General features: G+C 41.5%; 1 protein-coding gene across 3 annotated transcripts in view; it reads right to left on the minus strand.

The window, feature by feature from the left end:
* Nucleotides 1-19,026, minus strand: part of JCAD (junctional cadherin 5 associated) — an 85,294-nt gene that overhangs the window by 24,051 nt on the left and 42,217 nt on the right. For all 3 annotated transcript variants that reach the window (XM_075827496.1, XM_075827497.1, XM_075827499.1), the window contains one exon: nt 8,986-9,350. In XM_075827496.1, coding sequence (XP_075683611.1) covers nt 8,986-9,287 — 302 coding nt within the window. In that variant the 5' untranslated portion in view covers nt 9,288-9,350. The remainder of the gene's footprint in view (nt 1-8,985; nt 9,351-19,026) is intronic.

Below are 19,026 nucleotides of genomic sequence, written 5' to 3' on the forward strand. Positions count from 1 at the left end.
ACATCCTGTGTCTTTCCTGTGTTTGTTTTTTGAAAAGGTGTGTTTGAATGTCGCCAGAATTTAATTTAAGATGCTATCATAGAGAAACAAACATTAACTTATAGGGACATGGGTTCAATTCATGAGAAAGCCCTTTAATATTCTGCAGCAACACTTGTAGTAAAATACATTTTCTTGCACCCGTCTCTCTGCCGCTGTGAACTGAACCTAAAGATAAAGAGCCGGATTGCTTAGGACAGTAGTTCTAAAACTGTTGTAGCTTATGGAACCCTGAACATAAAGGGGTTGAACCTAGAAGGGAATTTTTAATTAATAGACGAGAGTCTCCCCATTCTGGACCCTCATCTATTAGCTGGGATAAAGAGCTTTGGAGGACTCAGCATGTTTGTGTATTACACAGACAGCCCTTTAATGTATATGGGAATTATGTAGTGCTTCTTTTAACCTGTGGTGGCGCTGTAAGGGTTAGCCTTTAGATTACAGCTGATCGCTGGGGGTCCCAGTAATGTGACACCTTGTGATCAGCTTATCGTCATAGGATCCGTCTAACAAAACAGGATTGTTTTAAGGTGGCAAATTCTTCAAGCATGCATGACATTTTACTCAAAGTTTAACCCTTTGACGCCCCATGACGAAACTGTGCGTTATGATGCGGGGGGTAAAGTATGTGTAATGTCCGTGGTCGCAGACCGCAGACTCCTATCATCCTGCACACGTCCACCCCCCCCCCCAGAGATGCCAGTACATGAGGCCGTCCTGTCCTGCAGTGACCACTAGGATGTGCGCTCGAGCTCATTCCCGGCCTTAATGGGCCAGAGCCCACAAATGTTTTAGATTGACTGATTGCTCCCATGATCACCCTGGACTATAAGAAGGGCACTGCCCCTTCCTTCATTGCCTGAGCTTTGTTATGTTTCCCCGTGTTAGTCTTTGCAAATAGTCCCTTAGTGGTTTTCAGTTCCCAGTGTTCCCGTTCCTGCTACCTGTATCCCGCGCTACTTCGTTCCTGTGCCGTAGAGAGTTGGAGTCATGTTGTGTCGTATACTACGCCTGCTGTATTTTACCACGCCTGGTGTCTGCCTGCTGCCAAGATCCCATCTGAGCCTGCCATCACTACTGTCTGTGTTGCCACATGTACCCTTATTCGAACTATTGACTTTGCCTTGGTATCCTGTTTAGCCAGCTGCTATCCCGCTACGGCGGTACAGCCCAGTGGGTCCACACACTCATCGTGACAGTATGGAGTGGGCTCACAGGCTGCGAGTGTCAGCTGTGTATTACAGCTGACACCTCGAAGTAACGGCCAGGATTAGAGATGACTCGAATGCCGGACATTTAACAAAATAGATGCCGCGGTCGATAGCGACCACGGCATCTAAGCAGCAGCCCCCCCCTGCAACACAATTGTAGAGTGTCGGTAGTTGGCATGGCAGCATGCAGGGCCTAATGAAGGCCATCTTTCTGCTCCAGGTCTGTCATCTTTCTGCTTCTAATGAGCTTAAAAGGGCTTAATACGAGACAGTGAAAATCACAATATACTTTAATAGATAAGTATTGGAGTGTATTGTACCAGCAATTTAAAAATTTTAAAAAATATTAAAAGTTTAAAAAAACAAACTTTTCCCATTTTTCCTGTCGTTCGTCTGACCGCTATTCCTCCTGATCTCCCTATACCCAAGCATGCTCTGTTCAGCCGAATGTGATTGGGTTTTTTATGGTGCGAGGGATATAAGCTGCATCCAGACTCCTCTGGCTGCGGCTTATTTCCATTGAGAAAAAAGGATTAGTCATTTTGAAATTAAACATGGCCAAAACTTTTTCCCCCGACATCTGCTGAACGAACATCAGCCGAACTTGTAATACACATTAGATGGCCGGCCGGTCCCGCCGAAATCGTCAGGTTCAGCCGACGTAAATCGAATCTGTAAAGGGGCATTACTAGGATCTAAAAAGATCATGGGCACGAGCCCCAAGGCATATGTTTTGCCTCCCAACCCAAAAAATATATTGAAGACAGCATACCTAACACTAATGTGTATATATATATAAAATAGTATTTTTCTGAATAATACAGTCATATAGTTACCAGATAATACCAGTATACACAGACCAAATAATATCTCCACACCAGGACCACATATAACTACCACAAAGACCTATAGAACCAATAATATCACCATACAGTGCCCAAATAGTGGTCACATAACAGTTCTACGCTGGCACTCGGCAGAGAATAATGTGTATGGCCATCTTTAGAAAGCTGATCTGAGGATTGAAGGTACACTATTACCCTTGTAGTGTTGGGAATTGGCTGCAACACATCTTTCTGCATGTCAACATGGCACTGGTACTAAACCAACCTTTACCACCATTACCCAATTTCACCTCACCCCAGAGGCCATCTTAATATACAGTGCCCACCAAAAGTTCCGGAACACCTTCATAACTTTTGAACGGCTCGAGGTAGAGGGTTGAAATTTGGTGGGATTTGATGGGGTCATAAAATCTACCAGTTAACGCAAAAAAAAACACCCCCACCCCTTTGGGTGTGGTGAGGTGGGCGGGGGCAACAAAATCTTAAATGGCACGGGGGGTTGAGTGGGGGCTCATTTTAAATCTCTTTTCAATACGCAATCGATTATGAGTTTAGATTTTTTTTCGCTGAGATATTTAACTTTAAAGTTATCATCTTCATTATCGGCTACCGCTGGTGTTAGCATTGCCCAAAATGTACCGCACGGGTAAAATTCTAAATGTGTGTGGGCGCGTGTGCGTGTGTGTGAACTTCGGAATGTCACATCAAGGTGACTTTAAATTACGTATAATTACAATCCCCTCAGCGATACAAAACGGACCTTGTCTACGACTGTAACATGATTTCATGTGTATAAATTTCGGTAGTCGCTTGTGAATTTCAGAGAGCGCATTGCATTTGCACAAAATGCATTTGACCGAAACGGAAAGGATCACTCTTGATAGGATGTTATTTTTTGTTCGGCATACACTCTCATCATCAATAAAGTGATCCTTTCCGTTTCGGTCAAATGCATTTTGTGATATGACAATAGAAATGTACAAAAATGAAGATTACTCTCCGAATTAGCACTCTCTGAAAATCGCAAGCGACTACTAAAATGTGTACACATGAAATCATGTTACAATCGTAGACCAATAAAAAATCCTATCTCAAAATCAATTGTGGCATTGTTTTCGTATTGAAAAGTGCTTTCAAATGAGCCCCCACTCAACCCCCCGTGCCATTTAAGATTTTGCTTCCCCCGCCCACCCCACCGCCCTCAAGTGGGTGAGGGTGTTTTTTTTTGGGTGTAAACTGTTAGATTTTATGACCCCATTAAAGGCCATCAAATATCAATATCAACATATGCCATGATGAAGGACACTGCACGTGTCTGAAACGCGTAGGTGAAATATAATTGCGATACACCCTTCAGCATTTTGAATTTATAGTTTTAACTCGATTTTCAATAAAATTGGAACTTAGATGCCTTTTATTTACGCACAAGCGCTGGATCACAGTCTCTTCCTTCTCTCTATCAACCCTCTACCTCGAGCCGTTAAAAAGTTATGAGGGTGTTCCGGAACTTTTGGTGGGCACTGTATATAATGGCTTAGGAAATCGAATATAATTTGTTACTTAAAAGTGTTGTCATGAAGATAAACACATTCCATCTGCCGTATTAAGTTATATGTATGTGATAGAGGGGGTGCCCCCACTCGGGACCCTCATGTATTAGCCAGAGTGGAGAGCTGCGTACACACAGTGGATCTCACCCTCTCAGACATGGTTTTATCATTCATTTGAATAGACTGTATGCAGACTATTCAAATGCAAGGGATATGTATAGACTTTAAAAATAAAATAGCCAAAACAGAGCTACTTAGTTTCCCTCTTCCACATCCACAGGATCTACACTTGTCCCATTCCTCTGTACAGGGGATTGCTCGCTCTTTAGTATCTAGGCATCCCTATGGATGCAGCACTATAAAATCTTCTACATGGATGGGACTGTATAATGAAGCACAGCGCAGTCCTGTAGTCATCGGTCTAAATATTATACAGTGAGAGCACATATAGTATTCTGCTACATTTATCACACCACATTAGCATAACAGAATTAAAGGAGGACCTGGTCTCACCTGCGTTAACATACCACTCCAAATATTACCGTATTTTCCGGACTATAAGGCGCACATAAAATGTTGAGAATTTCTCAGAAATAGAAAGTGCGCCTTATAATCCGGTGCGCCTTATATATGAACCCGACAGTAAAGAGAGGGGTTCATACAGGATCCTTTACCTCTATCGTGGGCGGCAGGGGTCGGCGGCGGCATACCACAGCACACACCATGCTCCTCCCCCCCGTGCGCCTATGAATTTATTCTTCACTTGGGTTTTTACAGTATCCATAAATGGATTGAGCATTACGGCCACCGTAATCAGGAGCCACACTGAGTGATACTTACAGCTCTGTAGGATCCTTGCAATATATCTTTGCTTTAGCGTTAACTATACCCACTACCCCAAAAAATGCCTCCTGTTAAGAGACATGCTTATGATGCAGGTTTCAAGCTTAAAGCTATAAGTTATGCAGTAGAGCATGGAAATAGGGCAGCTGCAAGAGAATTCAACATTAATGAATCCATGGTGCGTAAGTGGAGAAAACAAGAAGATGACCTCCGCCAAGTAAAGAAGACCAAACTGAGTTTCCGAGGAAACAAAGCAAGGTGGCCACAGTTGGAGGACAAAATAGAACAGTGGGTTATGGAACAGAGAAACGCATGTAGAAGCGTCTCCACTGTCTCTATTAGACTCAAAGCCACTGCTTTAGCACGTGACATGGAGATCAAGGACTTTCGAGGAGGTCCTTCATGGTGCTTTCGTTTCATGCAAAGGCGTCATCTCTCCATTCGCACCAGAACTACTGTGTGCCAGCAATTACCAAAGGATTATGAAGAGAAGCTGGCCATTTTCCGCACCTACTGCATAACCAAGATAAATGAAAAGAATATCCAGCCAGAACACATTATTAACATGGATGAGGTTCCCCTCACTTTCGATATCCCCGTAAACCGTACTGTTGAGAAAACAGGGACCAGTACGATATCTATACGTACCACAGGAAATGAGAAGTCATCTTTCACTGTAGTTCTCGCTTGTCAGGCTAATGGCCAGAAACTACCACCCATGGTAATTTTCAAGAGGAAGACTTTGCCTAAAGAAAATTTTCCTGCTGGTGTCATCATTAAGGCTAACCCAAAGGGCTGGATGGATGAGGAGAAGATGAGTGAGTGGCTGAGGGAGGTCTACGTCAAGAGACCGGGTGGCTTTTTTCACAAATCCCCATCCCTATTGGTCTGTGACTCGATGCGCGCCCACTTGACCGATACTGTCAAAGCCCAAGTGAAGAAAACTAATTCGGAGCTTGCTGTCATCCCTGGTGGATTAACCAAAGAGCTCCAGCCGCTAGATATCAGCATCAACAGGTCATTTAAAGTTAAATTGCGAGCTGCATGGGAGCATTGGATGACAGAAGGTGACCACACATTCACCAAAACAGGGAGGCAACGCCGTGCGAGTTATGCCACTATGTGCCAGTGGATCGTGGATGCCTGGAAGAATGTATCAGTCTCCAGTGTCATCCGAGCTTTCAGGAAGGCTGGAATCACCACTGAAGAGCCTAGCAGCAGCAACGAAACCGACTCGGATAATGAAGAGGAGGACCCCATGCTTGATGCCGAAATCGCCCAACTGTTCAACTCCGACACTGAAGATGACGGATTTGATGGATTTCTGGTGGAGGAATGAACTGAAAAAGTACGGTAAGGGTATGTGCACACACACTAATTACGTCCGTAATTGACGGACGTATTTCGGCCGCAAGTCCCGGACCGAACACAGTGCAAGGAGCCGGGCTCCTAGCATCATACTTATGTACGACGCTAGGAGTCCCTGCCTTGCTGCAGGACAACTGTCCCGTAGTATAATCATGTTTACAGTACGGGACAGTTGTCCTGCAGCGAGGCAGGGACTCCTAGCGTCGTACATAAGTATGATGCTAGGAGCCCGGCTCCTTGCACTGTTCGGTCCGGGACTTGCGGCCGAAATACGTCCGTCAATTACGGACGTAATTAGTGTGTGTGCACATACCCTTAACGTTTTGATTTGCAATTACAGCTGAACCAGTTGCAAGTTATTGTTAAAAAGTGTAATAAATTTTGACTTGCAGTCTGAGCAATGGTTTATTTAACGGTAATGTGCTGCGCCTTATAATCCAGTGCGCCTTATATATGAAACATGATTGCTTACAAGGCGCTCATAGAAAGTGCGCCTTATAATCCGGTGCGCCTTATAGTCCGGAAAATACGGTAAGTGACCGGCATACTTGCTGCACGGATGTTACATCAGTTATGTTTCATGCTGCCCATTAAAGTAAATGACTAAAGTGCAGGAACTGCTTATTGTGACTCGATTCCAGCATTTTAGCACTGACAAAATGTGAAAAAATCCAACTGGCCACCCATCAATCCATCCTATCTATCTGGGAAATAAGTGATTAGTTGTCTCCTGGTAGTAAGGAAAATGACACCTATTCATTATAGTAAAGAAGTCAGATGATGCATCGGGCAATGCGGCACAGGAAGGGCATGTTCACACGCAGTGACCAAAAACGTATGAAAAAAACGTATGAAAATACGGAGCTGTTTTCAAGGGAAAACAGCTCCTGATTTTCAGATGTTTTTTAAGCCACTCGCGATTTTCGCTGCGTTTTTCACAGCGTTTTTTACGCCCGTTTTTGGAGCTGTTTTCAATAGTCAATGAAGAATGCCTCCAAAAACATCCCAAGAAGTGTCCTGCACTTCTTTTGACGAGCCGCCATTTTACGCACCGTATTTTGACAGCGACGCGTAAAATAAAGGCTCGTGGGAACAGAACATCGTAATTCCCATTGAAAGCAATTGGCAGATGTTTGTAGGCGTATTAGGGGCGTTTTTTCAGGAGTAATTCGAGGCGTAAAACGCCCGAATTACATCTGAAACCACTGCGTGTGAACATACCCTAAGAGGTTTCACAACTTTGTTAACAAGCTAAAGTCTCTGAGACATTCTATCCATTCTATGTATCTATCTATGTATCTATCTATGTATCTATCTATCTATCTATCTATCTATCTATCTATCTATCTATCTATCTATCTATCTGTCTGTCTGTCTGTCTGTCTGTCCATCCATCCATCTCTCATATCTATCTATCATCTCCTATCTATCTATCTATCTATCTATCTATCTATCTATCTATCTATCTATCTATCTATCTATCTATCTATCTATCTATCTATCTATCTATCTATCTATCTATCTATCTGCGTAACTAGGAAAGACTGGGCCCCAAAGCAAACTTTTGACTGGGCACCCCCTCTCCTGGGTGCCACACACAGCCCGTAATGTAGATAGTGGCCCCCTGTAGATTTTAGAAGGTGGAATCAGGAAACAGTTTAGGAAATGGTAAACATTTAAAGTTCTCAATAAGGGTCTGACATGAGACAGAAGAAGCTGCATCCTAGCGGATCTCTGCTCCTGTGCCCTGATGATGAGCCACAGCGTGCCCACCATTATTCCTGAGAAGAACTAGAGTGGGAATATTCCCTGAAAAATAGTGATCCATTCATCCGTCCATCCATGGGGGAGAGATTTATCAAAATTGTCTAACAGAAAAGACGTCCAATCAGAGCTTCTATCTATCTATCTATCTATCTATCTATCTATCTATCTATCTATCTATCTATCTATCTATCTATCTATCTATCTATCTATCTATCTATCTATCTATCTCATATCTATCTATCTATCTATCTCATATCTATCTATCTCATATCTATCTATCTCATATCTATCTATCTATCTATCTATCTATCTATCTATCTATCTATCTATCTATCTATCTATCTATCTATCTATCTATCTATCTATCTATCTTTTACCAAAATTGCCTAACGGAAAAACTGTCTTTGTTTCACATAGCAACCAATCAGAGCTCAACTTTTATTTCTCATAATGCTCCCAAAAACAAACAAACTGCACTGTGATTGACTGATATTGGCAACAAGGGGGTGGTAAGTTTGGTTTATGGGGGCAGGGCACTAGAAGGATTGCCCCTGGGCTTTTACCACCTTATGGCAGTCCACCACCCACCCTCCCTCCCTCCCTATCTATCTATCTATCTATCTATCTATCTATCTATCTATCTATCTATCTATCTATCTATCTATCTATCTATCTATCTATCTATCTCATATCTATCTATCTATCTATCTATCTATCTATCTATCTATCTATCTATCTATCTATCTATCTATCTATCTATCTATCTATCTATCTATCTATCTATCTATCTATCTATCTATCTATCTATCACTAAAATAATGTGGACTTTTTTTTCCCATTGACTTGAGAAATTAAAGGTGTTTCTATAGTTGCTTGGGACAAATCACAGGCAGCAAACTGAATTTTTGCTCCAGTTGAAATAAAGACATTTCTGCATGACTTTACCCAATGTTGCAGCAGGCGTCTTCACTCAGACATACATAGAGAATACATGAAATATACACATGATAAGACATTCAGTTAATCCCATAAACTCTGTTCAATCAACAAAAATGAGAAATGGGACTAATTGAAATGAATCATATGTATCACCAAACAGATTTCTTCATCTTCTTATGAAATTATTTTATTGAAAAGAATATATTATCCCCAATTTCTGATCATCATACAAATAGGCAAATCTGCTTCCAGAACAATAAAGCTATCTATAGTGTAATATGCACAATCACGGCACCGCCTTGCTATAAATAGGGCGCTCTGTAAAGAGAAATAACAGCAAAAATGCAGAAGTGGAAAAGCGCCCAGTGGTATAGAGCAGTGAGAAAACACAAGGAGGATCAGATCATAGACTGAGATACATACCCCGTGTCTGTGGTCTGACATGCGTCTGTAGACTGGGCGCTCCTGGGATAACCTGCAGAAACGATCTGCCTTCTCTTGTTCACACAACCCTTTTCATGGTCATTGAAGAGGTTCTTGGTCGGAGCGGGGTTCACAGCATTAGTGTCTGGTAGGTCTGGCGGATATCCATTTAACATCCCATTGCCAGACTTCGTGTCTGTCGCTTCGTGTTGGTAGCCGTCAGTCCTGTGCTGATATGTGGAAAGCGTGCTCTTCGACACTCTGTACCCATGAGAAACGAGGAGGTCCTCTACGCTGAACATGCTGTGCTTCCTGGAGGAACTGCTATGCCGGGGCAAACTTTACTTTCAAAGGGTCTTTCATCACTGGAAGGAAGAAGAGTAAAATAAATATCGCTCAGCAGCACGTGTTCCACGCTGGTTCAAGAATTCTGGGTTTCACCAATGCTTTTTTTCATGACACACTTTGTTTAGTTACCTAATGTTAAATTATATGCAGATGCTCTGATGAGTAATGTAAGGATCCTGCCAAGATAAGAAACTTGTATGTTGCAGCCAGAGAACGGGATGAGATTATGCTGCTGACTCTGCTTATTTTAGAAGGTGGAATCAGGAAACAGTTTAGGAAATGGTAAACATTTAAAGTGCTCAAGAAGGGTCTGACATGAGACAGAAGAAGCTGCATCCTAGCGGATCTCTGCTCCTGTGCCCTGATGATGAGCCACAGCGTGCCCACCATTATTCCTGAGAAGAACTAGAGTGGGAATATTCCCTGAAAAATAGTGATCCATTCATCCGTCCATCCATGGGGGAGAGATTTATCAAAATTGTCTAACAGAAAAGCCGTCCAATGAGAGCTTATATCTATCTATCTATCTATCTATCTATCTATCTATCTATCTATCTATCTATCTATCTATCTATCTATCTATGTAACTAGGAAAGACTGGGCCCCGTAGCAAACTTTTGACTGGGCACCCCCTCTCCTGGGTGCCACACACAGCCCGTAATGTAGATAGTGCCCCCCTGTAGATAGTGCCATACAGCCCTCATGTAGATAGCACCTGGCACCTCCCACTTGAAGATAGCGCCCCCGAAACAAATGAAACAAAAAAAAGCGTCTCCAAAGCATCATCAACGCCGACAGGATACTTACGTAGGCCGCCGTGATCCAGTGACGTCATCACGCCGACCTGCGCATGCCGAACGTGCCCTGTAGGCTGTAGCCTAGTAAATGGCAGAGCAGGGAGATATCTCCCTGCTCTGCCATGATAGTGTTCAATAGTATCCTATTGAATGTGGTGTCGCTACCGCTGTAGCAGCCATCTGTCTATGTATCTATCTACAGTATTTGTCTGTCTACTGACGAAACAATTTTTGGAGGTTTTTGTTACGTTGACTTAAAAAATAAAATGTGTTTCTATAGTTGTATGGGACAAGTCACAGGCAGCAATCTACATTTTTGTTCCAGGTGAAAAAAAACGTGGCTACTATGGATGACTTTTTCCAATATTGCATTAGACGGTTTCACTCAAACATACATACAAAGAAAATACATGTAACACGGAAACGTTTAAATTGCATGTGCTGCAGACTTTTTCCGTCACGGAAGAAAATCCGCAAAAATAAAACAATAGTTGTAGAGTAGAGCAAAAAGCACTAAAATAACAGCTCAAAACGGGACAAGCTGAGCCCTGCACTCAGCAATGATATAATCTCAAACAAACATGTAATATATACACACTGACAGTCCCAGAGCTAAAAGCGAAAATAAACCACAGCGAACAGAGAGCGGAGTAAGAGAGTAGCTCACTGCTCCATCGCTTGATGTTTAATGTTCGACTAAAATATTAAGCGGTGGAGGGATGAGCTACGTTCATTCTCTCACTCTGCTTTCCGTGTACTGTTACACGTTAGTCTGAGATCCGCAAAGAAATCCACGTGTTACATGCAGATTTTTGTGCAGATTTCATCCTATGCATGCAAATAATGTAATCTGAGGTGAAAATACACAAGTTGACATTCTGTGGATTTTCCAGTGTACACTATGTCATGTAGTGGCGGATATGTATTAGAGAAGTGCAGGTTCATATAGTGAATATCATATTGAATTAAAACGTATTTATTCGTACAAAAGAGAAAAAGCTGTTCACTTCTTAGGTGGTTGTAGATGTGTATTATGTATATGTCTAACATGCATAATTTGGATCTTTACCTCTTTTTCGTTCTCTATAAGGTTCACACAAGTTTTTTGGTGCAGTTTTTGACGTGGAAACCACGCGTCAGAAACCGCGCCAAAAGATGGCTGAAATCGCCTCCCATTGATTTTAATGAGAGGCGGAGGCGTTTTTTCCCCCTGTAGCGACATGGTCTTTCTTCAGGCGTTTTCGTCTCTGACCTCCCATTGACATTAATGGGAGGCAAAGAAACGGTTTTCGCAGCATTTTTTTCCCCGTGGCGCGCAATGACCACGGCCAAAATACACCACAAAAAACACAGCAAAGAGAATGCAGGCAGGTCAAAATCTGCCTGCAAAACCTCTGTGTGAACATACCGTAAGGGCATGTTCAGACGTAGCGGAATTTTTCCGCTGCAAATGTTGGTGCAGATTTGGAGCAATTACGCAACGAATCTGCACCTACATTTGCATATTTGACAGGTAATTCAGACGTTGCAGAAAACACAGCGGACTTGCCAGAGATTTCAGTTTTTGCATTGCAAAGGCTGAAATACGCAGTGAAATTCCGCTTCTTCTCCGCAACAGACAGGAGGGAAAATTCCGCACCGCAGCCTATGGTCCGCAGCTGAGTTTTCAGCAATGTCTGAACTAACTTGCCTAAAAATGTATAGAAACAAATGTAAGAAACGTCCGCTGGAGAATTCCACTGCGGACTGTCATTCCACAGCAATTCCGCCACGTCTGCCCGTGCCCTTATTGTGCTGAATGGGGTCTTCGGATTTGGCGCTAGAAAGCTGTGCTGTGTGCTTTGACCTCTCTCCTTTGCTGCTTTTCTCCTTTCCCACACAAGGAGTCTCACTCACAGGCTGAGGTAAAGAAACTGCACCTTCATCTCTCTTTCTTCTCCTCTCTGTCTTAATTTACTGTGTTACTGAGGACATACTATTTTTTGTGACTGAGGAAGAGAGGCTGCTGGAAGGGAAGGGGAAATTACAGGCTGCCGGCAGGTGAGGAAGATCCCATTTTACCCTATTACGATTTATTTTTTATTTTTATTCAATACAATATAAAATTCCATACAAGTAAGGAATAAAGAAAATACAATTATACACATATTTTTACATTTTCCCCCTACTCCCACCCCCCACCCTCTCAAGACCGATCTTGGTAAAAAAAAAAAAGAACATTTTTAACAAAATGTAATCTTTTGTCATTTACAACTGATTTATTAAATAAAAAATATATATAATGACATGTATGCTTTATGTTTTTAAAATGGGGCCACACTTTGACCAGGCCATTGCCTTCCCAGCATTTAGAGCCCGGGAAGGTATTGCCAGCAATAAACTGTGTGAACATAATGTACAAGGGAAAAAACACAGCAATCTGGCCTCTCTACAGCAATGAATACACAATACATTGTTTTCACATTAATTTGCCAAGTTTTCACTGTGACTGATTTCATATTTTAAGGCCAAAGACATATAAACATTTTTTTTGAATATTCAGCTTCACGGGTTCATGGAGTATGTCTGGGTTCTTGATTCTTAAGGCAACGCTGTGTATTACCAAACTGTTGATCCTTGCTGTTCGGTAATAGTAACCTCACTCTGCCCTCATATAATTACCAATCTATTATATAACCTAAGGGTCATCAGATCAATGGGGCAAAGCTTGAGTTCCAACTATGCCCTCCTGCAACATGACCCCCATACATGTTCTTTGTTCTGCGGACAAAGGCTATTGGTCTATAAAAGGGGTAAGAAACCTTTTTTGCACTACATTCCGATTTAAAATAAGTAAATCAAAGATGAAGTACTGAGTGTGCCATGCAGTACATATAAAGTCATATAACGCAAACTCATTTCTTTACTGAAGTCTCACGCAGGAAACCAGTGACGTTGGCGCACGCTAGAGCCATTAATCATGCCAAGGAGGCGTGTCAGGCTAGGTTTAGGCTGGAGAGCACTTGCAGAGCTTAGAACTAGCTAGTGCCAGGCAAACATTTGCCCGTTGTGGCACGCGTGCCATAGGTTTCTGACCCCTGGTCTATTTTGTTAACAATGTGATTAACTTAATAGAACATTACTGTACAATCAGGGGACCATTAATTCATCAAATATACATAAAGTATAAACTCATTATGACAGACTACTAATATATTAGCCAAGATGGAGGCTTTCATACATTATATGTCTACAATCAAAATACAGAAAAACTATACTGGCCAATAAATAAGATTAAATAATTCCCTAATAATCTCATCTGCCCCAATCGCCAGGTCAATGATATCATACACAGGTAAGCATGTCGTAGTTACTCCCATTATCCTGTGGTCGTCCCCTGTTTATCTCCGCCATTGTGAAGGTCTGCAGGTCTATCAGTATGAGTTTCAACTTAATTTATATATACTTGATGGATGAATGAAGGGTCCACTGATCAACCTTCTATCTTTCTTTCTTTCTTTCTTTCTTTCTTTCTTTCTTTCTTTCTTTCTTTCTTTCTTTCTTTCTTTCTTTCTTTCTTTCTTTCTTTCTTTCTTTCTTTCTTTCTTTCTTTCCTTTACACCAGGGTGAGTTTAGTGTGTAGAGTTGGTTTCAATGATGGAATAAAAGTTATGTTTTAGTATTTGTGTAAAGGATCTGCCAGACACAGCTTCTATGTTGGTTAATCATTCTGCTTCTGCTCCTAGGTCTGATAGAGTGACTCGATCTGCTACCACTCAGGCTGGTAGGCTGAGGAGTGGAAGAACCCATCACAGTCTGGCGAGACGGAGCTAGCTCCCGCCCGCGGTCTATTTATACCTTCATTTCCTGCTCCTCCTTTGCCTGTGATTCTGTCTGGTTTCCTGGCTCTGTTGTTCCTGCTAGTACTATTGACCTCTGCTTCAAATTGACCCTAGCTTTACTGACTACGCTCCTGCTTTGCGTTTGGTACCTCGTACACTCCTGGTTTGACTCGGCTTGTTCACTACTCTTGTTGCTCACAGTGTTGCCGTGGGCAACTGCCCCATTTCCCTTAGCTTCTGTGTACCCTTGTGTGTTTGTCTGTTGTGCACTTATTGAGCATAGGGACCGTTGCCCAGTTGTACGCCGTCACCTAGGACGGGCCATGCAAGTAGGCAGGGACTGAGTGGCGGGTAGATTAGGGCTCACCTGTCTGTCTCCCTACCCCGTCATTACAATTTGACTGTAGATCGGATTCAGTGATTTGGTACTTTATGATTGACCACTGGCTTACTACATTATCCATAGATCTACAACGTTTTAATACAAATGTAGCAATCTTTACCTTGTCTCTTTAACATGGGCCAATTATCGGGCAAACAAGCTGATCATATCCTTTATGCAGCATGAAATATTATCGTTGTCGGCAGCACATCCCCCTGTGTAAACAGGGAGGTGTGTTGTCGACATGATAGAAAGGAGCAAAAGAGCGCCGATCAACAAGTGGTCTCATTGATTGGTGCTCGTTTACACGGCTCATGTCGGGCTGGTAAGAGGACCCTTAACTAATTAAATACACTATGGCAACAAACTTTAACTTGACTTCTTCAATGGCTTTTTAATGGCTTAAGTGATGAGTTGTCAGGTGGCAGCAAGTTATCAGAGTCAAGATAAGGATTTTGGGTTTTGACAAAATTTTCAGTTAAAAAAAGAAATTATTTTACAAATTGTGGGAATAGAAATATCTAGATCTACTTATCTTGGCACTATGGCGGCTCTATTGATGAATCTGTTGCTGTTGGGACATGGGCATGAACCTGTCCAGGGCAAAAGCTGCATGGAGTTTGCGTATTCTCGCTGTGTCTGCAGGGGTCTCTTTGGGTACTTTGGATCCCCTCATGTTCATACAATTGTATAGCTGGACATTATTGTACGTTCTGTGTACAGTGCTGCAGAATATATTGGTGCCATATAAGTAACTTATACGTACAACGTCCAATAATGCTCCTACAATGCTAGTAATGGTAGATACGGTCGGATCTAGATTCTGTTTTACATTTATAAGCACTTTTTAGGGAAAGATGACTTTGAAACAATGCACAATGGATTAAAATAATGGACAAGACCATATATTATATAATTGTGTTATGTATTATCCCTATCTACATGAATGTCTTATGCATTACAACTCTTCATTTCCACAGTCTCCTTCTGCTACTATTTCATATCGTAAGTAATATATAGCCTGATGAGTAGTTCTACATTTGTTTGGCCTGGCAAAATCCATAAACGCATAGTGAAAAGGCCTCCCATGAAGTTGTGTGCCTTCACTGTACATCAAAACCATTCATCTCCGTGCTCCTTACCCTCACCCATACAAAGAGCCAGAAACTCTCCATAAATGGCCATGGATGCGATATTTCATGTTTGAAGTTAATCCTCCGACTCACAGCTGGATTACCACTGGCCCCTGTCCAAAGTAAAAACAGACAGCCACTTGGATGTTCTTCGCTAAGAATCCTGTCTTTTGTAAAACCACACATAAAGATACACAAACAAGGGGCTTTAATGGCTGCACCCACATGCACTGCGCTTAGAAAGATGTTCTTTGTACCAAGCAAGCCGTTCCCGAAGGACATTTAATATCAACAGTAAAGTGAGAGGATCATGTACAAGTGTAATGATTTTTACATCACCATTAATCATCTTGTGATGACAAGGAACATGGAGAGGTCTTACTACCGTGAACTCAGTTTAACCCTATTGATGCCAGTATATTTTGCAATAATAATAATAATCTGTGCTAGTACCAGTACATCTGCCTGGCACCCAATGAATTTCTCACTGGTATGACACGGCAAATCTTGGCAAGAGTCGGTGTACTTAAGAATGGAAACAAGTAAAATTGCCGGGGTAAATGGCTATTGGCTGATGTGTCACATCCAAGAGACGTGTATATGAGGCATGACAGCTCTGTGCATCTGAATGTAATAGAGCGTGACAAGTGAACCACTACTAGCAAGACCGGGGACGTTTGGATGTTCAGGGCTAGAAAGCTCTTGCACCTGCTCAGCTTTGAAGGGGTTCTGTAAAGTTTAGAAAAAAATACTACAACAACATTAAATATAAAATGCTAGAATTGACTATTGTAGAACACTTCTTGCAGCGGCACTGGAGTATTTATTTATTTTTTATTTTTTACGTAACTCCTTCCTGCCGCAGCCATTTTTCGGATTTTCACATTTGTGTTTTTCCTTCCCAACTTTAAAAGCCATAACTTTTTTATCTTTCTGTCGCTATAGACATATGAGGGCTTTTTTTGATGCGGGATGAGGTGTCGATTTTCACGGCACCACTTATTGTGCCATATAATGTAGTGGAAAACTGGAAACATTTCTTTGAGGAGTGGAATGGGAAAAATCTGTGGTTTCTAAATTTTTGGGGGTTTCGTTTTTATGGCATTCATCGTGGGGTACAAATTACATCTTAACTTTATTTTGCGGGGTAACAGGATTACGGCGATACCAAAATTGTATCTTTTTTTATGTTTTACTGCTTTTACAAGAAAAAAATGATGGTTAAAAATAAAATGTGTGTTTTGTTGACATATTCTGAGAGCCATAACTTTTTTATTTTTCCATCAGTTGAGCGGTGTGAGGGCTTACTATTTTGAGGGACATGAGACTATAGTCCATTTTTTGTGGGAGATAAAGTGACCAAAAAACAGCGATTCTGGTATTTAATTTATTTATTTTTTACGCCGTTCACCGTGAGGATTAAATAATGTTATGTTGTAATAGTTCTGACTTTTAAGGACGCCGCAATACCAGTTTTGTAAATTTTAGTTTTTTTTAAAGCATACCTAACTTTTCAGGGGACTTTTCAAAATAAGCTGTCATATGGGTGTAAAGGAGGAATAACACTATTTCTGGCCATTATATGACTTGTATGTGGCCTTTCATAGCAGTTTTCCCCTTTGCAGGCTCTCTCTCTAATTCTCAGTTATCTTAAAGTGAGTGGGCAGAGCCTAAAAGTTATCATGTCTTCTATATACAGCACACATAGACAGATATAGGTGAATCCTACATCTATATCTATCTATCTATCTATCTATCTATCTTATATATATATATATATATATATATATATATATATATATACACTACCGTTCAAAAGTTTGGGGTCACCGAGACAATTTCCATGAAAACTCACACTTATATTTATCAAATGAGTTGCAAAATGACTAGAAAATATAGTCAAGACATTGACAAGGTTAGAAATAATGATTTTTATTTTAAATAATAATTTTCTCCTTCAAACTTTGCTTTCATCAAAGAATGCTCCATTTGCAGCAATTACAGCATTGCAGACCTTTGGCATTCTAGCTGTTACTTTGCTGAGGTAATCGGGAGAAATTTCACCCCATGCTTCCAGAAGCCCCTCCCACAAGTTGGATTGGGTTGATGGGCACTTCTTGCGTACCATACGGTCAAGCTGCTCCCACAACAGCTCTATGGGGTTGAGATCTGGTGACTGCGCTGGCCACTCCATTACAGATAGAATACCAGCTGCCTGCTTCTTCCCTAAATAGTTCTTGCATAATTTGGAGGTGTGCTTTGGGTCATTGTCCTGTTGTAGGATGAAATTGGCTCCATTCAAGCGCTGTCCACAGGGTATGGCATGGCGTTGCAAAATGGAGTGATAGCCTTCCTTATTCAAAATCCCTTTTACCTTGTACAAATCTCCCACTTTACCAGCACCAAAGCAACCCCAGACCACCACATTACCTCCACCATGCTTGACAGATGGCATCAGGCACTCTTCCAGCATCTTTTCAGTTATTCTGCGTCTCACAAATGTTCTTCTGTGTGATCCAAACACCTCAAACTTCGATTCGTCTGTCCATAACACTTTTTTCCAATCTTCCTCTGTCCAATGTCTGTGTGCTTTTGCCCATATTAATATTTTCCTTTTATTAGCCAGTCTCAGATATGGCTTTTTCTTTGCCACTCTGCCCTGAAGGCCAGCATCCCGGAGTCGCCTCTTCACTGTAGACGTTGACACTGGCGTTTTGCGGGTACTATTTAATGAAGCTGCCAGTTGAGGACCTGTGAGGCGTCTATTTCTCAAACTAGATACTCTAATGTACTTGTCTTGTTGCTCAGTTGTGCAGCGGGGCCTCCCACTTCTCTTTCTATTCTGGTTAGAGCCTGTTTGTGCTGTCCTCTGAAGGGAGTAGTACACACCGTTGTAGGAAATGTTCAGTTTCTTGGCAATTTCTCGCATGGAATAGCCTTCATTTCTAAGAACAAGAATAGACTGTCGATTTTCACATGAAAGCTCTCTTTTTCTAGCCATTTTGAGAGTTTAATCGAACCCACAAATGTAATGCTCCAGATTCCCAACTAGCTCAAAGGAAGGTCAGTTGTATAGCTCTTCTAAACAGTAAAACTGTTTACAGCAGTTCTAACATAATTGCACAAGGGTTTTCAAGTGTTTTCTAATCATCCATTAGCCTTCTAACACAGTTAGCAAACACAATGTACCATTAGAACACTGGAGTGATGGTTGCTGGAAATGGGCCTCTATACACTTATGTAGATATTGCATTAAAAAACAGACGTTTTGCAGCTAGAATAGTCATTTAGCACATTAACAATGTATAGAGTGTATTTCTGATTAATTTAATGTTATCTTCATTGAAAAAACTGTGCTTTTCTCTATCTCTCTCTCTCCTCACTCCTCCCCTCTCCATAGACTTATATGCAGATAATCCCTTTAACATGGTTGTGTGCATTGACGCAAAAACTGTGTTTCGTAGGCATAATACTGTATTCGAAATACCCTTTTTTGCTAGTTAATGTGCTGCGCTATCGAATGTAATATCTATACATCAAGATGCATTGTCAGCACATAG

This window comes from Rhinoderma darwinii, chromosome 5 (assembly GCF_050947455.1).
Source record: "Rhinoderma darwinii isolate aRhiDar2 chromosome 5, aRhiDar2.hap1, whole genome shotgun sequence".
In the NCBI taxonomy this organism is placed as follows: domain Eukaryota; kingdom Metazoa; phylum Chordata; class Amphibia; order Anura; family Rhinodermatidae; genus Rhinoderma; species Rhinoderma darwinii.